Source organism: Aptenodytes patagonicus, chromosome Z, assembly GCF_965638725.1.
Source record: "Aptenodytes patagonicus chromosome Z, bAptPat1.pri.cur, whole genome shotgun sequence".
Taxonomy (NCBI): Eukaryota; Metazoa; Chordata; class Aves; order Sphenisciformes; family Spheniscidae; genus Aptenodytes; species Aptenodytes patagonicus.
This window is the reverse complement of record NC_134982.1, coordinates 54142228-54168110: the sequence shown is the minus strand read 5'-3', so window position 1 is coordinate 54168110 and position 25883 is coordinate 54142228. Positions and strand designations below refer to the sequence as shown.

Genomic DNA, 25883 nt, shown 5'->3' with positions numbered 1-25883 from the left:
GATATCAAAAAACCATTTTGAATACTTTGGCAAATCTAACTTTATTATTATGTTTTATAGATTTTATATTTTATCCTATAATTTGATAATAATAATTTAACAATATTAAACTAAATGTTTTGGTATTTATGAATTTGAATGTCAGTTTTAAAAATAGACTTTTAATTCCAATTCAGATTTCAAAATGCCAAAATATATTATGGCATGACGGTTTTTGCCCAGCCATTGACTTCAGTAGTTATAATCTTGTTCTACTGAATGTAACCAAGAGAAGGAGAAGGTATATAAGCATGAAATTCCACTTGAGTGTGGATTTATCAAGACTGATAAATCTGGCACCTGTTGTGTTACATTATCTTGTAAATAATTCTAAATTAGGAATACATAAAATATGAGTTAGATTCTTCTAAAAAGACAAAAAGAAAAACAAATTAATACAGTTACAAAACTCCTGAGATATTTCAGAAAATTGAGTCTCAGAAGGTGAAGAAATACCACACTTCCTCAAACCATCAGAACTACAATAATGTAACAAGCCACACAGTAACAGAGGTGTGGCAGTATAAAAGAAATAATTTTTATCACTGTGGGATAATTCTCTACCGTGCTAATTACATAATGAAGGAGACATTTTGATCAGTAATTAATTATTGTATTCAAATCATTCTGGGAGAGAAAAAATAATGTAAAACTCTTTCAATTAGCTTATTCTTCGTAATTCAGCATTTTTCTCCTGTAAGTCGTTTCTCAGTGTATTCATTGCAGTATCAAAGTATGCTATAAGCAGCCTAGGACCAGTTTTATTTTTATATAAATGCATGGTATATATTAGACTCATGGCCCTTATCTCTTGCTCTTCTACCACATCAGCACATCTGTCACATGACATGACACCAGCCAGATGTCTGGCTCCACTCACATGATGACGTGATTTTTCAAGCACTGGGATCTGAGTAACCTGGGACACCTGACATTCTGGTGTAGAACTGGCACTTTGTTCACATTTTGTCCATTTCTTCACCATCTTCTACACTTTCAGTCTTTTTTGGGTGGTTTTTTTTCCTTCCTAATTTCACTGCCTTAGTGGCAGCAACATTACAGGTAAAGGAAAATCACTTCTGAATATAGTTTCCTTCTTTCCTGCACATACACACACACGTACATATACAGAGCCGTCCTCTTAAGAAAATCTTTTCCATAGAGCTCTACGACGAATAACACATTGCCATCTGCTGGCCGTGTACAAAAATGTATGGGGTTAAAAACAAATGGTAGCATGTATGGTGCTGTAGATGTGTAATACCAAAACGTTTAAGAAGTACTGACTATGTCGGATTTTTATTTCCACTTATTTTGTGCAGAATGTCCTCAAGGTACATATGGGTATGGATGCCGGCAGATATGTGACTGTCTGAACAACTCAACCTGTGACCACATCACGGGAACATGTTACTGCAGCCCAGGCTGGAAAGGGGCCAGGTGTGATCAAGGTAAAGCCTAAATGCAATAAAATTATTGTAATTGTTTTATATAGAACTTGGATTAACCTATTAAATGCCATCTCTGTATCATTCATTAAATTAATCTGATAAGGCATATGTGTTTAAATAGTGTTATTAAATTATATATGTTCTGTAGATTTTGTATTAGATGCCTCAGTGATAGATTATTGGAGCAAAGCACTCAAGTGTAGATTCCATGAAATGTTTTACAGTGCTGTGCTGTCCAAAGCTGCTGACAGAGCATGTGCTTCACCTGCTCTGTGCTTTTGCCTAGAGAATGTTCTTACTTTTCCAACTCCATGAAAATACCTCTTTCTATGAAGAATGCTTTTCCTTAAGGCTAGGATTGTCTTCACATTGGTTTCTGACATAGTTCTATTTTGAGATTATTAAATACAGTTAAATTAGCAGAAAGATTTAGAAGTGCAATACTGTCTTCTGCTCCTGACACATAAGCCTCTGAATTAATGCCACATATTTTCATTTCTTCTTGTATTTCAGCTGGTGTAATTATAGTGGGAAACTTGAACAGTTTAAGCCGTACCAGTACTGCCATCCCTGCTGATTCTTATCAGATAGGGGCTATAGCAGGCATCATCATTCTTGTCCTGGTTGTGCTTTTCCTGCTCGTGCTGTTCATCATTTACAGACATAAGCAGAAAGGAAAAGAAACAAATATGCCTGCAGTGACCTATACCCCTGCTATGAGGGTCATCAATGCAGATTACACCATTTCAGGTAAGTAACATTTAGAACAGGTTTTTTCCTCTGTCTCTGGACTTTGTGCTTTTTTAGCTGAGCTCTGAAGGGGTTTGGGTCTGCTTGAATGTGCACATTTCACCTTTTCGCATTAGTGAGGGCTGCTGTGAGCAGGAACCCATTCGATTTCGAAAAGGGTGTCTACAGTTCTGCCTTGGAAGCCTTCCTGGAAAGAGAGGCAGGGGAGGGTTTCCCTTTTCAGGAAGAGGAAGGCTGAGACACTGCTCTCAACTGCCTTTCACAGGATTGCAGCCCCTGAGACCACACTGACAGTGGTGCTGGTGAACTAGCACACGAGACCAGTGCGGTGCGATGGTAGACTTGTGTGCTTACCTTTCAGCTATCAGAGACAGTTCACCTGAGTTCAGAAGGATGCTGCCCCAGCATCTATAGCTGCCTAGTTTGTTCTGCATCATAGTCTTTTAATCTCTGCCTTTGATACTATGAAGGTGGCTTCCCCTGGTAAAATGTGTTAATTGTGAGGAACAAGTGAACATATACCTCGCTTTACTGTGTAACATTTTGCACCCTCAGATGTTTTTCTGCATTAAACAGTGGAAGTATGGACATTTCTATTCCTCTGTGCCTATTTTTAAACAGAATTGGAAAGTGTGGCAAAAAATGGTTTCTACTGAGACTTTAAATTCAATGCCTGTATTCAGCAGCTTGAATACAGAAAGACTGCTATAGCTGTAGAAAATCAGGATTTCACACTAGCTGTGGCAAAATTCTGTAGAGAGGCAGATAGCAGAGTGAAGGAGCAATGTTCCTGAAACAAAACAGGAGGTTTTGACCTATGAAAGTGCATGTGAGTTGGGATGCAATGGGTACATGAAAATGCAGGCAATGCTGTCTTTTGCACACACCTATAAAGGAAGGCAGCAGGTAAAGAAGCCAGCAGAAACAGCTGTCAGAGTCAAGAAAGATGTATCAGCAAAGGTGGTGGTGCTCTTGAAGTACCAGAAAATGTTGCTGTGAACTTGATGGTAAGAGTGTCTATAATTAGGGCAATGCTATGACTACAGAGGCAAAAGAGAGCAAGGGACCACAGCAGAAAGAGAAGTCAGCAAGTAACGCTTGTGAATGCTCTTTGCTGAAAGTGAGGACACGACTAGTCAGTTACTGCTCTGTATCTCTCATTTCTTTAAATGAATGCAAGATTTTTAGATTTTTTTTCAAGAAACTCTAAGTCAGGTTATGAAATCAGTGCAGCACTATCAAAAACATATCCTAAGAAAGAAATGCCATGTTATTTTTAGTTGTTCATTTTCCTTTCTTTTTCTTTTCAGAAACCATCCCTCATGGTACTGGTGGAAATGCTAACAGTCACTATTTCTCTAACCCTAGTTATCATACTCTAACTCAATGCACTACCCCACCTCATGTCAACAACATGGACAGACTGACCCTGGCAAAGGTAGAGCATAAAAATCTGGATGCTTCTGTGTAAATTAGCCTTTGGTTTATTGTACTTTATTCCCTGATGTTTCATATTTGGTTTATTTTTGCTTTCCCTGATTATCAACTGGAAATTCAGCGACTTCCCATGAGTTTCAGTTTCTATTACCTATCTGTCTTTGAAATAGGCAAAAAACAATCAGCTGTTTGTGAACCTTAAAAATGTGGAACCTGGAAAACGAGGCACCGTCATGGACTACACAGGAACACTGCCTGCAGACTGGAAACATGGTGGCTACCTCAATGAGCTTGGTAAAAAAAAAAAATAAAGAGGAGAATGTGAATGTTATTCATTGTGTTTGGGATGGATTGGAAAACAGGGATGTTTTCCTGGTTCTCCACTCAGGGTAATGCGAGGCTTGTCAGACTGTGTGTGAGGTTCAGGGTTATGGGTTTGACCTTCCTTTAAGGCAGTACCTTTAGATAAAAAAGTGACTCCTTGTGAGGAACGGTGAATCAGTCTGATGCCCAGTGCAGACATGATATGCAAAATATCTCATATTATTTTTATAAAAAGATTTGCTTAATAATAAGTTTCATAAAACAATGGGTATTGTACAATAAGGGTCCGCTTTGGCAAAATTACATATTAAATGAGAGGTTGCATATATCCTTTTTTTTTTAATCCCCACCAAATGGAATCAATGCTTTAAAAAGTAGTTTCTCATCATCTGAGCTGCTCCAGATGTCAACTGTAGGAGCATCTTCCCAGCTAAGCCTCCTGTTTACTAAAAGACAGAGCATTGTCCTTAAGAAGAAAAATTCCCAAGAAGTGGTATCTGTGTGTATCTTACAGATACATAAAGCTGTATCCTGCTTTATGCTGTCTTTTGCTGTCTTTTCATCCCTTCCCAATCTCATGCATTCCGAAAAGGCTGGATTGCACTGACCATATCTCTAACCAGTGAAAGCCTTAAAAGGGACTTTCAGCGCCAGTATAATTTAGATCATTTAATTACCTTCATTTCTGGTCCTTATCAGTATCACATTCTGGGAATCAGCATTATTTTTTTTCCTGCTCATCCCCAATCCTGGTCTAAACACAATTCAGGCTCAGATCTGATTATTTTTTTAGAAAAGGGTTTCAGTCATAATGCTTTGTACTAGCACTTAAGACTCCTAAGAGAGACAGCCTGTGGTTAACCCACTGCAGTAGATCTTGAGTAACAGGGAGATTCTAGAGGACTGGATGAAGGCTGATATTATGTCTGTTTTCTAGAAGATCAAATGGGACTACTTGGGTAACTCTAGGCTGGCGACCCGGGCATTAGTCTTGGTAAAAACAACAGAACGGGTGACATGAGATCTAATAAATAAAGATGGGGTAGGAATAAAATTAATTGGTTTAGGTCTCCTCAAATAACATAATTTCTTTCTTGGAAACTATGAATTTTGTTTATAGAGATATTGTATAGACAAAATGATTTTAGGCTTTTGTAAGGCTTCTAGCATAGTACCACAATACAATCTAATTAAAAAATTAGCACTCTGTAATATCAATCAAAGCTGTTTGAATAGATTATTAACCAGGTAGGTGCTAGGTCTCTGAAGACAGTTGTCGGGCATTGCTGATTATTGCTGATGTTTATCTTGGGATTTATATAGAGAGAAATCTGTTACTAACAGATAATTGCAAAGCTGTAGACTTAGGCGCTAGGTGTTTAGGCCATTCCTGCAGGTGAGGGGACTGGAACAGAGTGATCTTGGGCAACGCAATGGGAGTGATTAACTTTGGAAGCAAAGTACCAAGAATTGGAGTGAACTTTGCATACCCTGAGATTTTCAGGTCAACATGGGATGCCTTTCTGGTAGATATGTTTTTTCCAGACAAAAAATGTGCTTTAATCAAACAGTAGTTATTAGGCTCATTCAAGAGTAACTGGGGGAAACGTAATGGCCTGTGACATATGTGAGGTCAAACTAGATAATTTAATGGTCCCTTATGACCTTAACCACCTTCCCTGTTCAGGAAGCTACTGTTTGAAAGTGTGCAAGCAAATAGTAACAATGCTTCTGTAACCCTATACTGGGCAGTTTCACAGTGCTTATAAAGAATTATTCTGCTAAGGTAGAAATGAGTTACAAAGCAATTTTTAAAGCTTTAGAAGCTGTTATCTAATCACTTTTCTTTGATTTTAAAACTACTCTGTTTTTTATACCATTTTTCTCAGGTGCTTTTGGACTTGATAGGGGATATTTGGGAAAATCCCTGAAAGGTGAGGTTATTTTCTGATGCATTTAGATGAAATGACGTAGACATTCAGTTTACTCTTCTAAATTATCTTTGGTTTCTGTGTGAAGAGAATATAAAATAATTTTGGACTAAATTATTCCTAGACAGTGAATCAATGCATGAAGTTTGTTTGCTTTTTTTTTTTCTCCTTTGAGGGGAGGGTTTTTAAAAAAATACAACAAACCAAGCCTTTCTAAGTCCCCTATGTGTCACATACATCAAATGTTTTTGTAATGCTTGAGTCACAAAATGGCTCTATTCTAGACAGAAGAAGAGGGGTGACCCTTGAATTCAGCCTAGTGACAGGTAAGGACACATGCTGCCTTTGATGAAAGGCTTTAAAAGAGAGCAAATTCCTCTTGCAGCTGGCATGGTCAATGTAGGACTGCATGACTACAAGCCTGCAGTGCTTCATCACATTCACTGCAGGCCTTTGGAAAGGATATCAATACATAGAGAGGAACGAAAAGCTTCAGAAATTCAGGGTAGTGATGATATTTTGATCTTTTTAATTATCCAGTTTTCTTGTAAGACTTTATACTGGATCATACTGGTGTGTGTCACTATTTTTGTAATATGATTAAGGTATGCCAAGGCTGACTAGAATGCCTGGATATCCAAACAATGAAAAAAGTGTAGCTAAGTCCATGTGAACAATGAGTAAATATGTAGACAAAAGAATCTGGTTTGTCACCTTGTGTATAATACAGGACAATTAAGCTGAAGGAGTGATTTATTATACCTGACATTTCCTGGTTTTGGAGGATTAGGGGAAGCCAAATTTAAAATATCTTAAAGAAGTCACAAAGTTATGAGCACCTATCCACTGACAGGTTCACCAAGGTCAGTCTCATGCTGGATATTTAGAGTCGGGAACAAGCTGATAAAGTCTTGGCTCTAAAGCTTAAATAACACAGCATATCACAAAACAACACAGAGAACAAAGTAACACGGATACCACAAAATCTCTTCCCAGCATAAGAAAATACGTCTTCTCTTAAACTACAGTTATCTGTCCTTCAGTTAAATCCTGAAATGACAAGCCACCTGATGTTTGCTTTTCATTTCTCCTATGTGCACCTTACAGAAACTTGTAAGAAGCTGGTTACTCTTTTGGTGTGGCTGCATACTCAAACTTTGCACCAAACAGGCCATCCCTAGAAGTCACCTTACCATCTGCCCAGACATTGCTATTGGGAACAGTCTTAGATCACTTATTTTAAGTGTCCCAAGTTTAGCACTTGGAAAGGCAAAAAGTATTCTGAAGTGCCTATTAAAAACTGATTCTACACATTATATGTATTTAATGCTAGCTACTATTTTAACCAGAATTGAAGGTGCTCAGACTTTGCAACAGGAATTTGCTGATGGCAAGATCAAGCCCATAAAAGAGCATTGCAGTAGAGGTGCTTTCATTAATTGCTGTATAACAATTTTGAAGTGTTCTGACTGGTTTCCACTTAAATACTCATTTATGAGTGACTTTTTAGAACTCAAAATTAAAGAATACCTGTTTAGTAGCAATGTCCATAGTATGTAGCATGCTTGAGAGAGCAATGTGTTTTTCTTTTTGCAGATCTAGTGAAGAACTCGGAATACAACTTAAGTAATTGCTCATTAAGTAGTTCTGAGAACCCATACGCTACTATAAAAGACCCGCCAGCTCTTGTACCAAAAAGTTCAGAATGCGGATATGTTGAAATGAAGTCACCAGCACGCAGGGACTCCCCATATGCTGAGATCGCCGGCTCTGCTTCAGCCAATAAGAACGTTTATGAAGTTGGTAAGTACAAAATCTACTTCTAGATGTTGAAGGTTAAGAACAAAGAGCACAGGACTTTTTTTTTTTGTTTGAATCAGTTTAATCAAAACACATGAAAAATCATTGAAAAAAATGATGATGTGTTCAGACTCTATTTTCTGCTCAAAAGCTATAACAACGACCTCATTCTTTTGAGATAAGTGGTGTAATTCACAAGAACAGAGTTTGAAATACCTTCAGCTCTGTTCTATAACCTAGAGGTATGTCTGGTTTGAAAGCCTTTCTTTAAACAACAGCATAAGATAAGCTTAGCATTTGATTGCAATATAATTCTACTCTAGATTAGGCTGTTAAGTACTGAACGCAGCTGGAGTAAGTGTATGGGAGGGATAGAAAAGATCTGTTTCCTCCTCTTGATCAGAAAAAACAGCATCTTCACCCACAGACATAGTATTTCACTGATACAGACCCTATCTAGTCACTGCATTACTGTAGTTATAGAAAACTTTGAGGTCTTGTGGAATGGTAGTTATCCCAATGGTCTGTGGACTGGAATAAAGTGTTATGTCACATGTCATAGGATACCATTTTCCTTTTCTGTCCCCAGTTAGAGATTCCTCTGAAATCCATCAATATCCCCATTGTGTTTCTAAGGATTTTTATGATCTTGATTAAAAGCCCCAAATTTGGGCTTTTTATTAGTTTGTCCACACACAAAGAACAGATGCTGGTCCACTTGCTTCTGCCAGTAAATATACTCATGGTAGGGCCCTGCTGCAAGCCCCCAGGTGTAACTTAGTGTAAAGCCAAAACACCTTAATATCAACCTTTGTTTCCACACCTGCATTTCAGGACTCAGCATGACAAGGAATCTTTATATTGAAGCAGAAAGGAGAGGGTATTTTGTAATGCAAACTGAAGTGAAATACAGCGTTTGCCTTCTGTTTGCTGCTTCTAGTGTTGAATGTATGTGCTCTCTTTTATCACAGAACCTACGGTGAGTGTTGTCCAGGGACCATTCAGCAGCAGCGGACGTTTCAGCCAGGATCCTTATGATCTTCCAAAAAACAGCCATATTCCATGTCATTATGACTTGCTACCAGTTCGAGATAGCCCCACATCCTCTACGAAGGAGGTCAGCAGTGAATGACCCCAAAAGCTGATGGGTAGCACAGTGGGACTCTCAAGGGGCAAAGTGGCATGGTTGTGCTCCTTCCTCTAGTTTACCATCGTATTTGGCTCCTAATCTGTCCAGCAGACAATTGCTGTACATTAAACAATCTCAACATGAGGTTTGTATTATGTATACGTGACAGATGGACAAATGCCACACTCTGGGGATCCTGATCATTCTTTTTTTCATGGCAGTAAATTTTATAGAAACAGGTATGCAACACATTTATACTGTAATATACTGGCTTAAAAATACTAGTTTGCAGATCAGTTTTGATAACATCCTATTTCAGCAACTTTAGATTTAGACTTCATGTTTGTCATGTTTCAGAGTAGAAATACTCCCAGGACAGTGCAATTTACCAAATACCACTTCATACAGGTGATCTGATTCACTAGTTATGTAGAAGAAAAACTGCCTTGTCAAATTTTACCTTCCATTCTGATCTTTAGTCAAGACATATTAAAAAATAAGATCTGATGGGGATAAGTAAGCACAATACTGCAGTTGTTTGGGAAATCCATCATCAGGCTTTTTTGTCCATTACTGGTGGTGGGCATACCTTCCTTGAATAGTTTTGGAGATAAAAGCATTGCATACATCAATATGATATGATGCCTCAAGATCTCTTGGTACTCCAGACCCAACACCAGTCTTCAACAAATCTTCTGCTACCGTTGAACTCCGTATGTTGCAGTTCTGACCACTATTTCTGCCATACACAACTAATAATCCATAACATATCAGTAATTACTTCATAAAATATGTAAATTAAATCAGTTTATTTTTGTCACCATGGACTGATTATGTAAGGAGTGGACAAAGGTGATGACTGCTGTAAATCTTAACTGCAAGGAAAGGTTTACATTTTATAAACAGGTAGTAATAATGACTGTAATATAGGATAAAAATAGTAAAGTGTTCTCATTTTTTTTTCTTAGAAATAAGTAAGCAATCTCTGTGCATACTTGCTAAAAAGGCACCTTTTCTTTTTTATAGTTGATGTAGGGAAACAGATGCTTAAGCTGGTCTTTTGCATTGCTAATAATGTGACACATGTACCCCCCATTCTTCATTAACTTGTGTCTCCATTTTTACGCTGTGTGTCTGTGTTTCTAGTGATCTAGCTTGTAATTGCAAAAATATTCTACTGTGTGTCCATTTCTTTTGCATTTTTGCCAACTGGCCTTTATTTTTCTGGTTAAAGGGGACCTCTGAGCAGGGGGAGAGGATTAAAGTAAGAATTCATGTCACACTGATGTCTGTCAGAGGTGTTTAGCTAACACATAATAGTTTAACTTAATGAATTAATTGGGGGAAAAAAATCAAGGTGTTTTTGTCGAGGATAATAACAAGAATGCAGGAGTAAAAAAAGGTCCCTCTTTAAAGTTTAGCTTATTCTGTTGACTATATGGATGGGGACCATCTTTCCAAAAGGCTTTCTCTCCCTCCAAAACAGTCTGTTATGAACTGTACAACTCAGTGGAAATTAAATTTGCCAGGGTATCCATCCATCAAAGCAAAATTGTCCCCTAAACACGTCAGCCTAAAAATAAAATGTTTGATATAGACTGGACATTCTCTTTCAGTGGAAAGTTACCTTTAGAAACCTAAAAATGATGTGGCAGTATTACTTCCAGCTCCTGCTGATGTCAGTGATGCTACCTGCTAACATGCCTGTAACATAACCCCAGCAGGCTTTTCCACCCTGCCCTGGTGGTAACTGTGTAGCTTCTTGTGAGTAGGTTGTCCCAAGGGTTGGTATATCCCTGACTGATGGGGAAAGGATACAGGCAGTTGCATCGTATGGCGTATCATGGGAAGCACTAGTCCTTTCTCCTTCCAGTGCTGGGGTCACATTTTGGCACATGAGATTTGCGATATACTGTAACGATGTGAAGGGCAGTCGATAGGTCAAGAGTTTGGTGTATGTGCTCTCCGGCTTAGCACAGGGAGTGCCATGACCATTTTTATCTTGCATCTGGACTGCAATACAGTCTGAGACAAAGAATTATCACTATTGTAATAGCACTGATATATTCCTAAGGAAATCACAACCAGTTGCCTTTGGAATACTAAATGCAACACAGGATCAACTGGAAGAAAAACTGAAAAAACTTTTGGAAATTTTTTTTAAAAGGAACCCCAGAGCTGAAATGGAAATACAGTTTGCTTTTATTTGTTGTCAGTGAAGTGGTGATAAATGAGATGTGCATCTGAAGACATCGCTGCGGATGTGCCCAAGCCTGAGAATGTATATGCCTGTATGAAGTACCCTGTAACATTCTTGGTTCTTGCTGGCCATGAGCACTGCCTGTTTTGCAATTCCTTGGGCATTTCTTGTATATCCTTGGAATAAATAATTTGATCATCTTTGGATTTTGCAAGTACAGAAATTAACTACAAGATTTCAAAAGCCAGTTACCATTTAATCCCTCCGTAAGACAAAGTATTGATTGGGTTTGTGTGCATATAGATAACATGTAGAGCTACTGGTTTGTCCATGTGTTTATACTGTGTGAAACAGACTTTAAAATAAAACCTTTCTTCTCTGAAGCCATGAACAGCAAATGCTGTGTTTAGCAATTGTGAGCTCACAAAAATTTATTTTCTTACACTGTGTAAAATTTGGAGACCACTAGATAAATTCATCTTCATAATATAAACAGTTCTTTTTTATATGAAAAAGTGAAGAGCTGAATAAATTATATTTGTTTGAAAATTTCCAGTATGTCACATATCCTCAAGTGATATATTCAGCCAAATATTCATGAAAACAGATGAGTTTCGGATAATTTTGCCATTGTGTATGTTCTAAATATACACATTACCAAAGTCTGCGTTTCTATATGTGGGTAAAACTCCTGCTGTGTAGTCAGCATAAGCAATGTCTGCATATATCCGAGCCGGATTTGCAATACATATAGGTCAAGTAAACAACTTGTGAATTTACTTCAGTGAATGATCGTTGGTAGACACTCAGATTGCCTGCAGGGGTAATACATTCTTGTTAAATGATAGCCACGTATCATTCCAGAGGAAAAGAGCACATGGGACTTGCATTAGCAATCCTGCTGTCTCCTGTACGGCTAGGGAGGCTTGCTCTGGAGTACACTCTGCTGTCAATTTAAGAAATCCCCAACTCAATCCTCATGACTGTCACATAGCCCTTTTTGTAGATCCCAGTATGCTCTTTAGAGAACTTAAATATTTCTGAACATGCATACTATATTGTGGTGGGAACTTAATGAGTAAGTTGATAAAATAGTTTTAGCAAACACCACCTACTCAGAGAATTGGCTTCACCACAGACAGGAATGGAAAGAGATGCCTTGCCTCTATATATTCACATTACAATAGTGAGAAACATAGCATTGAAAATGGAGATAGCTATCCCCTAGCAACTTGTTATCAGTTTAATAAAGTGCAAAATGCTGCACAAAGTGAATAGCTGATTTTAAAGTAAGTAGTGAGTATAGACTTTAGGTTTTAAATAATGTAGGCATATTAATTCTGGTCATTTAGAAGCATAATGAACCTCAAGGCTTTTTACTATATCAAAGATTTTTAATCATAACACACTGTTACACATAAAATTTGTCCTTATCTTCATCTACCCAGAGAACTCCCATTAATTTTAATTGGAGATGCGCATGCAGATTACAGGGGAAAGAAGATTTCATTGTACTCATACTTTCTGCTGAGACAATCTGCAAAGTCAAGTTAATATTGAAGTGAAGTTGGGATAAAAGAAAATAAAAAGTGGGGAATGTGTTATTTAAAATATATTGGATTTTCCAAGTACTGTGACTACAGTTGAATTTTTTATTAGGTATGTGTCCAAATAATAATCCTTATACTGAAGCTCTAAAGTCCAGACTGAAGAATACAGAGCTAATTTTGACAAAAATGCTTTATATTAAAGATTGTATATATAGTAGTTTAAATGACTGAAAACAAATGGGTGCATGTTTATTAATTACTGTAAAGAAAACCTTGCCATTTGGTACACTCATATTAGTGCTAGAGCACTGACCCTAACTCTTCTATCTTCAGGTTTTTAGCCCACAAGACTTCACTTTGATATGATTGAATTGTAATATATTTTTAAAGAAAACCTATCAAGTATGCCTGGCTTTTTTTCTTAGCTGTAACAAAAAAGTGTTTTGTTGTGAAAATATATCTATTTTCCAAAGATGACTGATGTTCATCATTCTGCCCTTCACTACCATTTATTTCATTTCACATACCTGTAGGTTAATGTAATAAAGTTTCTAATGAAAGATGGGAAATGCTTTGAAATTTTTTCCTTTGTTTTTCGTTTGCTTAGGATGGATCTTGAAATAGCATGGGAAATATAAAAAATGTTATCCTTGCCCATACTGGACCACCAAGTAATGTATTTTATTTTCTCTCTTATAGAAAGCAAGTAGTTTATGAGAGGCTTTGCAGAAAATCAAGGCCAATTTTGAACTGCTGAACTTCTGTTCTGTTCCTACAGGAATTAATTCTGTAAACGGGAAGATTCTTTCAAGCCTGTCTCTTGAAGGCTTAAAGCTTTAACCTTGAGAAAGATGGGGAGCTGAGTTACCAACAGCAAGGCATTTCCCATTTTAGTAGGATAATAGCCTTGGGTTAACCATTAAAAAGCCAGTAACCAAAGTACAAACACCGCATAAAAGGGGATAACATAATGTAATTTCTGTTTTGCAAATCTGACCCCCTAAAATGAATCTAAAACACTCGCTACAGATAGATGGAATGGGAAATTGTTCTTTACTATCACAGTTTGATCAAGGATGAGAGATTTGGCATTAAGAACTAATCATAGAATCATAGAAACATAGAATGGTTTGGAGGGAAGGAAATACAGGAGAAGACCCGCCAGAGCGAGCCACGTGCTGCCTGTGACGCCCCGTGGGAGGAATCAGGGGAGCCCAGAGGGCTGGCCGGCAGTGCTGGGGTGTGGGGAGAGCCTGTGGGACTTTGTCCTGCAGCCTCCCAGGGAGGCACGAGGTGTTACCGAGTGAACCCTCTTGCCATGTGTGCCTGGAGACATCTGCCACGGCCGCAGCGACCTGACGGGGCCCTGGGAAGGCACGGCCGAGGCCTCGGTGACTGGCATGAAACACCGATGCCGAGCACAAGACAAGAGGTGGGGGGATGGAGCGGGCAGTGGCACTGCGGTAACCCCAGATGCGTGTGCTGTGGCCACAGCACTGCCAGGGCGAGTGCCACGGGCAAAGATGGCCGGTCATGACGTCCCTGAGCAATGGGTTCTGTTGTCACCGAGTTCCTAAGCGATGGGTTTTGATGTCACCGGGGGATGAGCTGCAACGTCTCCAAGCAATGGACTATGATGTCCCCAAGCAAAGAATTGTGACCAGGTGTCCCTCGCTGCTTATATCCGGGCGCTGAGTCTCACCCAGCCAGCTCGTGCCCGCACTCCAGCTGAGTGAGTTTGCAAGGTTTGGAGTGTTGAGCAAGGCCTTGGTGCTGGTGTTGTACTCAGGGAGTTGTTCCTTGCAGCTCTTCGTGCCCGACCCCAGAGCCAGTGAAGGATTTTCCCCAGCCCTGCCAGGTTCAGGCAGCTGGGGCACCCAGGAGGCGCGCTCGCAGCAGCAGAGGTGAGCTGTGCAGGGAAACCTCACCCTGGGGAGCTGGGAGGGACCAGGGCATTTCTTCCACCCCTCCCTGGGCCAGCCCATGACCGTGGCCTCTCTCCCTTTTCTAGCGCGACACCCGCTGCTGCAGCGCCAAAGAGAGGGAGTGGCTTGACATCCCCAGCTCCCCCCAGCCCACCGCAGCGAGTGGAGAGCATGGCCACGGAGCTGGACAACCGCTGTCCCATATGCCTGGACAGCTGGGACAATGCTGCCTATGTGATGCCATGCCTCCACCAGTTCTGTTACCGGTGCATCCTGCGGTGGGCTGACAGCAAGCCCGAGTGCCCCCTCTGCAAGAGGAGGATCCTCTCCATCGTGCACTCGGTGCAGGCAGACGATGACTTTGAGGAGGATGTCGTCACACCACCTGCGGCATCATCCGTCGCCGGCCGTCGGGCAGGAGGAGCTGCTGGCCGTCCAGCTGCCCACAGCCCTGCAGCAACAGAACAACAGCCTGTGGAGCACCAGCTGCCCAGGGCTCCTCTGGGCGGCCTCCAGCCGAACACCTGGGCATCCCTTTTCCGGGACCACCCAGCTCTCCTCCAGCGCCTTCTGCCCTGGGTGCGTCAGGAGCTGGCACTGATCTTTGGGAATCGGTGTTCGCGGGCAGTCATAGTGGAGGACCTCATCATGCCCCTCCTGGTCCTCTTTGGGCTGGATGAAGATCTCCTGGTCCAGCTGCTGGGAGCCTCCCTCCAAAACCGTGCGGCGACATTTGTGCACCAGCTTATTGATGTTGCCGTGCAACGGTGCAGCGGGGAGGCTCGCCGTCTGCTGGGCCTGGAGGACGGCCATGCTGCTGGCAGGTGGGAGGGCAGCCCCGTGACTGCCCCTGGCCCCGCTGCCTCCCGAGGAGGGTCTCCCACACCTGGCCTGGCCCCCTCCGACTGCCCTGAAGGAACCAACGCGGACGACCTCCCCAGCTCCTCAGCAGCTGCCCTTCGTGGGGGTCCCGGCAGCCCTCCCTCTGCCCCTGTTCCTATCCCTGGGGAGCAGGAAGAACTGCAGGAGGAGCCTGAGGAGGCTGTGGCATGTCCATCTACTTCCAGCTGGGGCAGGGAACGCTCCCCTGGGGGGCCACAGCGACCCCCAAAGAGGAGGGCCGGCAGCCCCGAGGCCTCTTCTCCAGCCAAGAAGAGGCCACCCCGCCGGCAGCACTAGAAGAACGCCCCAGGCGCTGCCGAAACCAGGGCTGGGCCAGCAGCTCGGGCATGCACTGGCCCTCAAGGGCTCCCGGCCCTCTAAGTCTAATTATCAGGCAGTAAAAGAAAATAAAGGCCTGAAAGCTGCAGAAGTAGTCTCGGTGTTACTAACAGTGCAGGTGGTGCTGCTATCCCCACCCGTGCTGCTTTCTCCCCCTTTTCCTGGGGTGATGCCCACCGTTTCCTCTCATCGTCCTTAGCAGAGCGCCATGGGGCTTCTCCCTCTGGTCTTGCACAGCCTTGTTGCCACTATCGTGGGGCTGGACCTGTGCTCTCTGAGTGCAGCTCTCCCCAGAGCATGGTGCTGTGGGTCTTGGCCCTCTGCTCTTGCAGGGCCCCTTTCCCTTGAGCAAGGTGCCATGGAGCCTGGCCCTGTGCTCTTGCAGGGGCCCTTTCCCCTGATTCGAGTGCTGTGGTGCCTGGCCCTATGGACCTGAAGGGTCTCTTTACACTCATCTGAGCACCACTGAGTCATGTTGTCTGGTCTTGCTGGGCCCTCTTTCCCCTCATTCAAGTGCTATAGGGACATAAGCCAAGAAAGATAGACATGCTGCTGCCCTCGAGCACAGGCTTTCTTCCCGCTCTTCTGGATCCAGCCTTGGCACTGGCATTTCTTCTCCATTTGGAAAGGACCCCTCTTTGGCAGATGGGCACCATCAGTTCCCCAGCGCCCCTCACCACCACCCCCACCACCCCTCCCCATCGCATGCTCTCTGCAGGACTTCTCCCAGCACAGCTCCTCTCTGCTGTGAGTGAACCCTGCAGAAATGGCAGCGCATCTTCTTCATGCTCCCCAGGGACCCTCGCCCTCCTCTCAGACACCACTCCATGACCCTTTCTGCAGCCAAGCTGGCCACGCAAGATGAGGGGAGGGACAGAAGGTGGCTGCCGGGTTTGGCACCAAGAGCTGCTGCTGGGCACCAAGGACACAGGTCCCAATGGCATGAAAGGCCAAAGCTCAGCTAGAGTTGAAACTGGCCAGTGTTGTGCCAGACAAGAAGAAAGGACTTGTTAACTATGTTAATAGCAAGAAGAGGAAAACATTGGGCCGATACTTGATGAAGATGGTCCCCTGGCAAATAGGGATGCAGCAAAAGTGGAGGCATCCCATGCTTTTTTTGCCTCAGTCTTTAATACTAACGACAGACCTTGGGCTGCCCGGTCCTCTGAGTTGGAGGAGCACGACTGCGGGAACACTGACTTAGCATTTGTGGACCCTGAAATTGTGAGATGCTGCCTGTATCCACTGAATGTTCCTAAGTCCATGGGGCCAGGTGGGATTCATCCCAGAGTACTGAAGGAGCTAGTGGATGTTTACAGCAGAATCCCTCTCAATCATCTACCAAAGGCCTTGGGCATCTGGGGAGGTCCCCGCTGACTGGCAGCTAGCCAACGTTATTCCCAAGAATACAAGAAGGGCATGAGGGAAGACCCAGGAAACTACAGACCTGTTAGTCTAACTTTAGTACCTGACAAAATGATGGAGAAGATCCTACTGTGTGCCACTGAAAGGCATTTCAAGGACAATGCAGTCGTCAGACACAGTCAACATGGGTTCACAAAGGGAAGCCCTGTCTAACTACTCCGATATCCTTCTATGATAAGGTCACCCACCTAGTGGGTGAAGGGAAGGTGGTGGATGCAGCTTTTCTGGATTTTAGTAAGGCTTTTGATAGTGTCCCTCACAGCGTCCTTCTGGACAAGTTGTCCAACTGTGAGATAAGCAGGTGCACAGCGTGCTGGGTGAAGAACTGGCTGAATGGCAGGGCTCAAGGGGTTGTAGTGAATGGGGCTACATCTGGCTGGTGGCCAGTCACTAGCGCTGTTCCTCGGGGCTCAATTCTAGGGCTTGTTCCGTTCAGTATTTTTATCAATGATCTGGGGGCAGGAGTTGAATGCATGTTTGCTGATGATACTAAACTGGGAGATGCTGTGGACTCTCTCGAGCGACATGAGGCCTTGCAGAGGGATCTAGATAGATTGGAGCACTGGGCAACCTGCACCTGAACGGGGGAGCGCCAGGCACAAGTATAAATTGGGAGAGGAGCGGCTGAAGAGCAGCCCTGCAGAAAGGGATCTGGGGGTGCTGGTGGACACTAAGCTCAGTATGAGTCAGCAGTGTGCCTTGGAAGCCATTAGGGCAAACCGCATTCTGCGGTGCATTAAACACAGTATGACCAGCCCGTCAAAAGAGGTGACTATCCCGCTGTATTTAGCATTGAGCAATGGGTTCTGTTGTCACCGAGTTCCCAAGCGATGGGTTCTGATGTCACCGGGTGATGTAATACATGTGATTGTAAGTAAAATATACTTTCAATTCCCATAATTAGAAATCTAGGAAAAGGTGCCTGATGGCTTGTTAAGGCTGTAAAATTTAAGTCCATCACGTAATTTCTTCTCCTCGGTAGCCAGAGAAAGGCGGCATCAGCCACACACCTGACGATGTGCGTAGGTGTGAGCGCGAGACCGTGCTCAAATATGGCGGGGGGGTGGGGGGGGTAGCGAGCTCGCGCACCACCCCTACGGCGCTGGTCCGCGCCGGGCAATGTCCGTCGGCCAGCCCTGCTCTCCCCGCGCACCGCGGCCCCTCCCCGCGGCCGCCCGCGAACGTGGCAGAAGAGGCGTCGTGCTCCCCGCTACCGCCATTTTGGAGGCAGGCAGCGAGTCGGGCGAGGGGCGCGCCGGGCGAGGAGCGGCACCCCCCGCTCGGGGCCGAAGGACGCGCCCGCCCTGGACCCGGGGGCGCCTAGGTGCGCGGCGGCAGCGCGGCGGAAGGGGCAGGGGGGCACGCGGGCACGCTCCGTCGCTAGGCAGCGCCGCAGGAGACGTGGCATCGCGGGGCGGGGCGGGGCCGGGCCGCTACGGCTGCTGGGAGGTGTAGTCGGCGGCGGAGGCGGTCGGTGCCGCCGTTCATCGCCGGCGGTGTCCGGAGCGCGGCTTTCCCGCGAGGTGAGCGCGGCCGGTCGGGCCGCGGCGGGAGGAGGCGGCGGGCTCTGGCGCTTGGGCTCGGTGAAGCCGCGTGTCGTGGCGGGCAGAGGGGACGCGTTGGCACCCGTCGTCCCCGGCGGCGGGGAGGGAGTGGCTGGAGGGCTGGGTTAGACCAGGCCAGGCCGGGCGGCGGCGGCGGCCCGCAGCGGTGGCTTCCCCGCCTTCCCGGGTGCCGGCTGCGGCCGTTGGGTGCCCTTAGGGCCCGAAGCGGCTGGGGCAGGTCTGGAGGTTAGGGCGGCGGGGCGGGGTGGGGTGGGGTGCAGCGTGGGAGGCTGTGGCACGGAGGTGGGGGGGCCGCTGAGGTGTTTCCCGAGGGGAGGGGTGATGCCGGTGGGGTCAGCGCCGCTCCGCCTAGCCTGCCGGCCTAGGCCGCGCCGCTCTGGCGGCCTATCAGCGCCGGGGCCCTGCGGGGCGGCTGTCGGCGCGACGGCGTGTTTGCGCGTGTAGAGGCCCCGGGCCGAGCTCCGGGAGCCGTCCCGAGACCTCCTGCCCAGGCGCTTTTCCCCCTTGGGCGGCACACCTGGGGCTGCACGGTGTCGGCCCCTCACCGGACTCTGTCCTGGAGAGCAGCCGGGGGCCTGAGCCTGCTATGGCACTCTGGCACTCTGGCTTATTCCTCTTGTTCTGAACCATCTTGCCTTTCTAAAGGTCAGCAGCGGCTCCTGTCCTCCCTGCTGACAGGAACACGCTTTGGGACTTGTAAGGTGAGGGTCGTGGGCTATGAATGCAGATCAGAGTCCTTACAGCAGGACTCCGTGCTGCTGCAGTGGCTGGTGGCATTGCAAACACACGCATGGACCAGCACTCCGTAGAATTTCCAGTTGGTTGGTCCTGGTACCTTGCTATCTTGTTCTGCTCTTGTGAGTCACCCTCCGAGCCACCAAGCTTCCTCCAGCTCTGTGTAGAGTTTGGATGCCTGGCCTCGGGGCTGTGCGTTCCAGCCTTCCAGCTAGGGATGGAAATGCTGGTCCTGGTAAGCCCGTGTGGTTTCAGCTTGAATTAGAGTGATTGACAGTGGAAATCCTCACCCTTGAGGATCTGTTAGTAGCTGACAGAAGTGATGCTTCAGGAGGTTTATTAGTTATTATAATGTCTCTGGAGGCATTGTTGAAGTGATTTGCCCTTTATTTATATGATTTATTTATTTTTATTGTCACATGAAAAAAGCATTATTTCTTTTGGGGGAAAAACCTCTGAAAGTGCTGGAGCTGTTGCGTCACATCATATGATACAGCTATTGGTGCAAATTGGTAGAATGTGCATGGTTTTGTTTAGCTGTTTCTTTGATGGTTTTATGTGGTCGTATGTAACATTGTATACTATATCAGTAGTTCTCTAACTGTGGTCATCAGTGGTCTGTGGAGCTGCATAAGCTTTGTGATGTTTAAAAATAAATATTTGATAGTAAGGGTGTGTGTAGTCTGGAACAAATCCTGAGTGTTGGCAATGACACATTCCTAGAATGTAGGAAAAAAAATAATTCTCAACGACTAGGAAGCTTTTAGAAAAGTGGAACTTCCTATTTTTTATGGTATCTATGGACTATGATAACTCTATCTGCAGTAGTCTCAAGACAAGGCCAACCCCTTCTGGCATGGCTGGTGTTTCAGGCTGTCTTGGTACTGCGTTAGGTCTGGGGCATACTGGATTCTGCTTGGTAAACAGACCTTTTTTTTTTTTTTTTAAAAAAAGTGAAAAAGTGAATGGGGGTGTTGTGATTAACGTTCTATGAATACAAAACAGGTATAGGAGAGTTCTGGTTTTCATTGGGTTTTTTTTCCCCCTTTTCTTTCCTAATTACCTCTCTTTAAGCCTTTGGACTTTAGAACAAGTCATTCAACACTAAGTGATTAAACTGATGATCCCTCTATGCCCTTCCTTTGGCTTCAGTGAGACTTTGTATGTCCTCTGGGACCTGCCTGCATTTAACAGACCAGAGTCTGAAGGAAGTTTGATTCCTGACTTTGTGCTCCGCCTTTCTAAAATGGAATAAACCAATGTGAGGGATGTTTCAGATGAAACTTTAATATAGTAACAGTTCAACTCTGTTTTGGGGGGGGGGGGGGGGGTTGAGTGTTGTCTTTTTGATTGATGTCAGCTTCAGACCATGTTTAATAGCTGAAGGTTTTTCTTTTGTCATCTTTCCTGCTTTCTTCTTGGTCATTCTGTTTTTAATTTATCTTGTTTGCATCTTTATGAGTTCTTGGGCTTTTTTTCCCTTTGACTTCTCTCCTGTTGAATAGTATCTATCAGTTAATGCAACCCAGGATGTAACATTTTATTTGAAGATGTTGTTACACTGGGAATGGCTCCAAACAATTGATTTGTTCAAACAAATAAATGACTGCTCCTTATTCTGGACAGTTGTCAACTTGTGCTTAGCCATTAACAATGTATGTAACCAGTACTGTTCCACACACTTAAAATGGTTATGCCTATTATGATTAAAGATGAGAAGTTTCATAGCATTTCAATTTTGTATTCCAGCTGTGGTTTTGTTTCACTTTAGGCTCTATTTAGAGAATAGTTTTGCCTCTTAGGGTTCTTAAGTAAATTGTGGGTTTCTTTTATTAGCAGGAGCATCTACTGAAATACAAGAAGGGATTAATTAAGGCTGACAAAATATGGCCTCATTACAAACTCTGAAGTATCACTGATTTCTAGATAAAGTGTTTTTATCCCTGTGAAATCTCCATTTGTAGGTAATCTTACTGTTAACTGTGAATTTCTATATTTTGGAGTAATAACCTGAAGAATGCTTCTGAAGTATGGTTATGTTGTTAAGATTACATTTGTGCTAATATTTTTCAATAATTACTTCCTATTAAACTTAAGTCAAAAGATGAATAATTTGCCAGTTCAGCCTTTTAGTCTCTAAATCGTTTCATTCCTGCTTTTAACACAAGCCCTGTTAAAATTTTCAGTCAGAGCTTTAGCCTGGTTTTCCCTTCAATATACACACGCTTTGTGTTTGGGAATTAGGTTAATGGCTGAGACTGGGCTTTACGTTAATGGATGAGATTCAGCTGGTGAGAATCAGTAACATATAGTTACCAGTCAACTGAAACAAAGTCGGTACTGAGCCCGCACCTTCTGACGCTTCTCACAGAAGGAGGCCCGATTGGGACGGTTTTCTGAGATAACTCACTCAATAACAACTAGTTTGTTATTAAGCAGGCATTCTTTAATACAGCGCTGGGCAGCACTGGGGATAACTCCGCCATGAGTGCTCCAACAGGTTAGCAAAGTACATCAGTTTAGATACAGAAAAATCATACGTATTCATCGGATTGCCTGGAAAGGGTGGTTTTATGGTGGTGAGTTCCCGGAATTCATTTACATAGTCCAAGCATGCACAGTAAAATTAGGGTTAGGGTCTTTTCACCCTCCGGTGGTCGTCCATAGTCTTCCTCACTCTGTCCGCTGGTTGAACTTTGGGCTTCCTTTGTCCATATATAGTCATTGAATTAGCTTATCAGTCCTTCGACTCTGGGATGTTACAAGGGGGTCCGTTTAAACTAGTTTTTTGGCACTTACCTTGACACAATTGTCCTGAGTTCCTGTTATCAGTGATTGACACAGGAAGTGTAACGAGCTAGCTAAATGCCTGTTTAATCCTGTCAGGCAAGGAGTTATGTGTTTCAAAATGTCCCACCATCAACTCCATTGACAAATAACTAAAACTATGCAAGTGAAGCTTTTTGTACATCACAGCAAGGTTTTAGCCAAGGTTTGTCATGGATTTAACCCTTTCACAACTAGGGATAGACCTTGTGGGTATACTGTTTTCTTTGTGTAATGTGGGGGTTTAACACCATCCCTATAGTGTCTTCATTAGTACTGACAAGGGTTATTTTTTTTTAACCAAATTATTGATGGAAGCCTAACAAAATTCATGCTTCTACTTCTTAAAGGGGTTATTTTAAGGATGACTGATAATTGGGAGTGTGTTTTTTCTGTATTTATCTTTTCCATATCCCTTTTTTACTTTCCTATGTGCATAAGACAAGATTTTCTTCTAGCTAAATCTGGCAAGATTATCAAATTTGTGAAATCAATTTATGATTGCAAATCACTAGATGGCAGTACTGCTGTTACTTTCACCTAATTGCACACGCTTCAGTTTGCCTGTCTCAGTGTTTCTTCTTTGTCTCTTCACTTTAATAATACAAAATGTTCTAGTTTGCAAGAAGTCACAAAAGTCACTTTATTAAGAATTTAGGCTGAATTTTCAGGTGCTGCTTGCTGCAAATTATGTGTTTTTGGCTTGGACTATGAAGAATTATTACTATTACTATTTTTTTAAAATTTTTTTTTAAATCACTGAAAAGACAGTCCAGTTCCACACCCAGCAGTCATTAAGGATTTGTAGGCTGATCTCACTGGGAAACTTTCTCCCTGCAGTTCCCCTAAGGGAAGTTGGAAACCCTCATTTGAAACTTTGTTGAAGACTGTTGAAGTCTCTGGATTGCTTGCGTTTTTTCCCCCGTGTTCTTCTTCCACCCCAGTGCTTCCCAATTTCTCACATATAACTGGTTTCAGGTAGGCCATTTAGATTCAAGTGTTATACTGTATATCCTGTAGAATCGATTTTAATTACATATATTATTTATATATTAGTGCTGGATTCTTTCAACATGATGAGCTATTAGCTTCCAATTACACCTATTGTACTTTTTGCTTTCCTTTGCTTTTGTGTATTCCCTCCTCCCATGTCTCATCGTTTTCCTTAACCTTTTTTTTTTTTAAATTATTTATGTTTTTTCATGCAGCACATGCAAACTACAACTGGCTTATGTTGAGAATTCAGTGTATAGAAAGCTGTTATTTGTGCAGGCTTCATGTTAGTCCCTGCCAGGTCAGGACTTCACAGTGAGGTTGATGGTTGTGTGAGGGAATGGGTAAGCTAAAGGGAAAAGAATATAGGAGCATTTAGGCTTCAGGGTTCTCTAATTGGCATGGGGGTGGATAGATGGAAAGGGGAAAGAGTGAAGGAAAAAGTTGAGTGGGAGGAAAATACTACAGGCTATTGCGGTTGTGTGTTATGTGAGAGAATAAAGGAATTTATCTACTTTTCCAGCAAAAGGTAGGGAGAGGTCTTCTTTTCCCTAGCTAGTGGCAAACCCCCAATTGATTATAGCGGACAATATATGAAAGAGTGTTGGATGTATTAGGGTCAAAGGATAAAATTTAAGCCAGAACAGAAGGGAGAGTGCAGTATGCTTCTGACTGGGCAGTCACTCTGAGGGTATCCAGCTTACTGGGACACATTGCCCAGGGGTGCGTACCTGGACCTGCAAAGTCCAAGGGAATGGAAATAAGCCCTACAACTGGCAGGATTCCCCTCTCAAGCTTCCATCTCCTGGCCAGCCTGGATTTGCAGATGGTTGGCTTTCCCAGAGAGGCTTACAAGTGAGAGGAGAAAATGTGAAACTACTGATTTTTGCTTTTTTAAATTCAAATTTTAAGTCAGTTCCATGGGGTTTTTAATCATTGTATTTCAGCAACCAACTCATAATTTTTGCAAGTTTGGGATTGCTCTTTGTTTAATGCTCGCTTCACTTTTCTCATTGTAAAGTTAATAGAGAAAAGCAACTACAGAGTTATTTACATTTCTACTAATTCCTAACTTTCTGGATGTCAGGTTACTTTTCAGGGGGTTGGTCCGTCCCTCCCCCCCCACTTTAATAGCTCTGTGAAGCTTTGAAAAAGGTTTGTATGGAGTTTTTGAAAAGCTGCTCTGTGGAACTTTTTCAGTCATTCTACATGGCTGCAGTATTTATTTTAAGTCGTAAGCACCTCTCAGCAGTTTTTAATCATGGCATTAGGTGAAATCAAGCAGCAGATTAAAAGAGCCTTGATAAAATGTTTCTAGGAGGTTTTGGACAGTGATTACTTTAGTTGCTCAATGGAAAATTCTTTCTTGCTTTGCAGTGTATAATTGGAAGAAGAATGCCTTTAGAAATATTTCTGAGGGGGAATGTAAACTTCTGTAGCTTGATTAAAAGACAAAATCTTATTGCAGATTCTTCCACTTAGTGAAGTTTAACGGAAGACTCTGCAGTTCCTTTCTAAGGGATGATGAGATGTACTCATTCTGCAAGGACAGTCAGTTCCCCACCAGGCAATTACTGATCCTTTCATCCCAAGTGAAAAGAAGCTTTTAAATGAATTGAAGAGGTACTCAGAACCTAAAATCCCTCTGTCATGAGAGTTTTCATGAAGAGTGCTGCACATAAACCACATTTACTTGCTTTCTGAGGCTGGGCTCAAACGTTTAATCTTGAATCACTTATGCAAAGCATACTGGTTTGTCAGAGGGACTATAATTTCTCCTATGTGATTTTGATGCTTTCATTTGTTTTTGAGACTCTTTGTAAGCCTGTCAAGACTGACATTGACATCCTACTTGTGATTTTTCAATTTGGTAATAGCAGTAATTTTTCCTCCATATTAAACTTGAGTTGTATATACATTTAAAACAACAATGAGGCAATGAGGGTTTTTGGTTTTTTTTGAAAGAGAGGAAAACCCCTGTATTTTTGTAAGTGGAGTTCCTTTTATATACACATGGGTATTTTTACTCAACACATTATCTAAGCCTTTTCCTTTGTAAATTGTTAAAGGGAGTAAGCTGGGAGTCCTCAGTAGCTGCTGATGTAACAGATATGGTGGAAAATGTTTGAGTCTGTCTATTTTTTGTACATATAATTACTTTATATAGGATTTTTATTTCATTAAAATTTCCTTAAGAATTGTTACCTCAGGGAGTGGTACAAATTATTGCTGTCTAGTTTACCAGACTTGGGAGAAAGCAGGGTTTTTTTGTTAGCTGCCTCTGCACTGAAGAACAAAAGTCTCCAGGTGTCCATGAAAGTCTTAATTTTTTCCCCTCTCCTTTTCTTCTCCTAAGCCCTTTTACATTAAGATTTTTAAATAAGCACATAGCTTTACTTGTCTGGAAGTAGTATATTTTAAAGGTTTACTTAGAGGTGTTAAAAGATACTTCTAACATAATCTGGCCTTCAAAATAAAAGCCAAAGTTCTCAATTGCTTTCACTTCTGATGGTGTCACCAGAGCAGTATGGTATTTGGATTGTACAGGAATTGTCTGAACTGGAGAACTTGTTCAGTGTAAA

General features: G+C 43.0%; 2 protein-coding genes across 9 annotated transcripts in view; both read left to right on the top strand.

The window, feature by feature from the left end:
* MEGF10 (multiple EGF like domains 10) overlaps positions 1 to 13180 on the top strand; it is a 110569-nt gene extending 97389 nt beyond the window's left edge. The window contains exons 19-26 of one of the 2 annotated variants that reach the window (XM_076362383.1): positions 1362 to 1490; positions 2004 to 2240; positions 3551 to 3678; positions 3848 to 3971; positions 5891 to 5935; positions 7529 to 7735; positions 8704 to 8849; positions 11078 to 13180. In XM_076362383.1, the coding sequence (XP_076218498.1) occupies positions 1362 to 1490; positions 2004 to 2240; positions 3551 to 3678; positions 3848 to 3971; positions 5891 to 5935; positions 7529 to 7735; positions 8704 to 8849; positions 11078 to 11080 (1019 nt within the window). In that variant the 3' untranslated portion in view covers positions 11081 to 13180. Of the gene's footprint in view, positions 1 to 1361; positions 1491 to 2003; positions 2241 to 3550; positions 3679 to 3847; positions 3972 to 5890; positions 5936 to 7528; positions 7736 to 8703 lie in introns of both variants that reach the window. The other variant, XM_076362382.1, reaches the window with a different exon arrangement.
* Positions 13181 to 18420: 5240 nt separating this feature from the next.
* PRRC1 (proline rich coiled-coil 1) overlaps positions 18421 to 25883 on the top strand; it is a 33165-nt gene continuing 25702 nt past the window's right edge. Inside the window, exon 1 of one of the 7 annotated variants that reach the window (XM_076362330.1) lies at positions 18421 to 18506. The gene's annotated coding sequence lies outside the window, so the exon portion shown is untranslated. Of the gene's footprint in view, positions 18507 to 18635; positions 18706 to 18886; positions 18973 to 19374; positions 19449 to 25883 lie in introns of those variants that run through there. The other 6 variants (XM_076362326.1, XM_076362328.1, XM_076362327.1 and 3 more) reach the window with 6 other exon arrangements.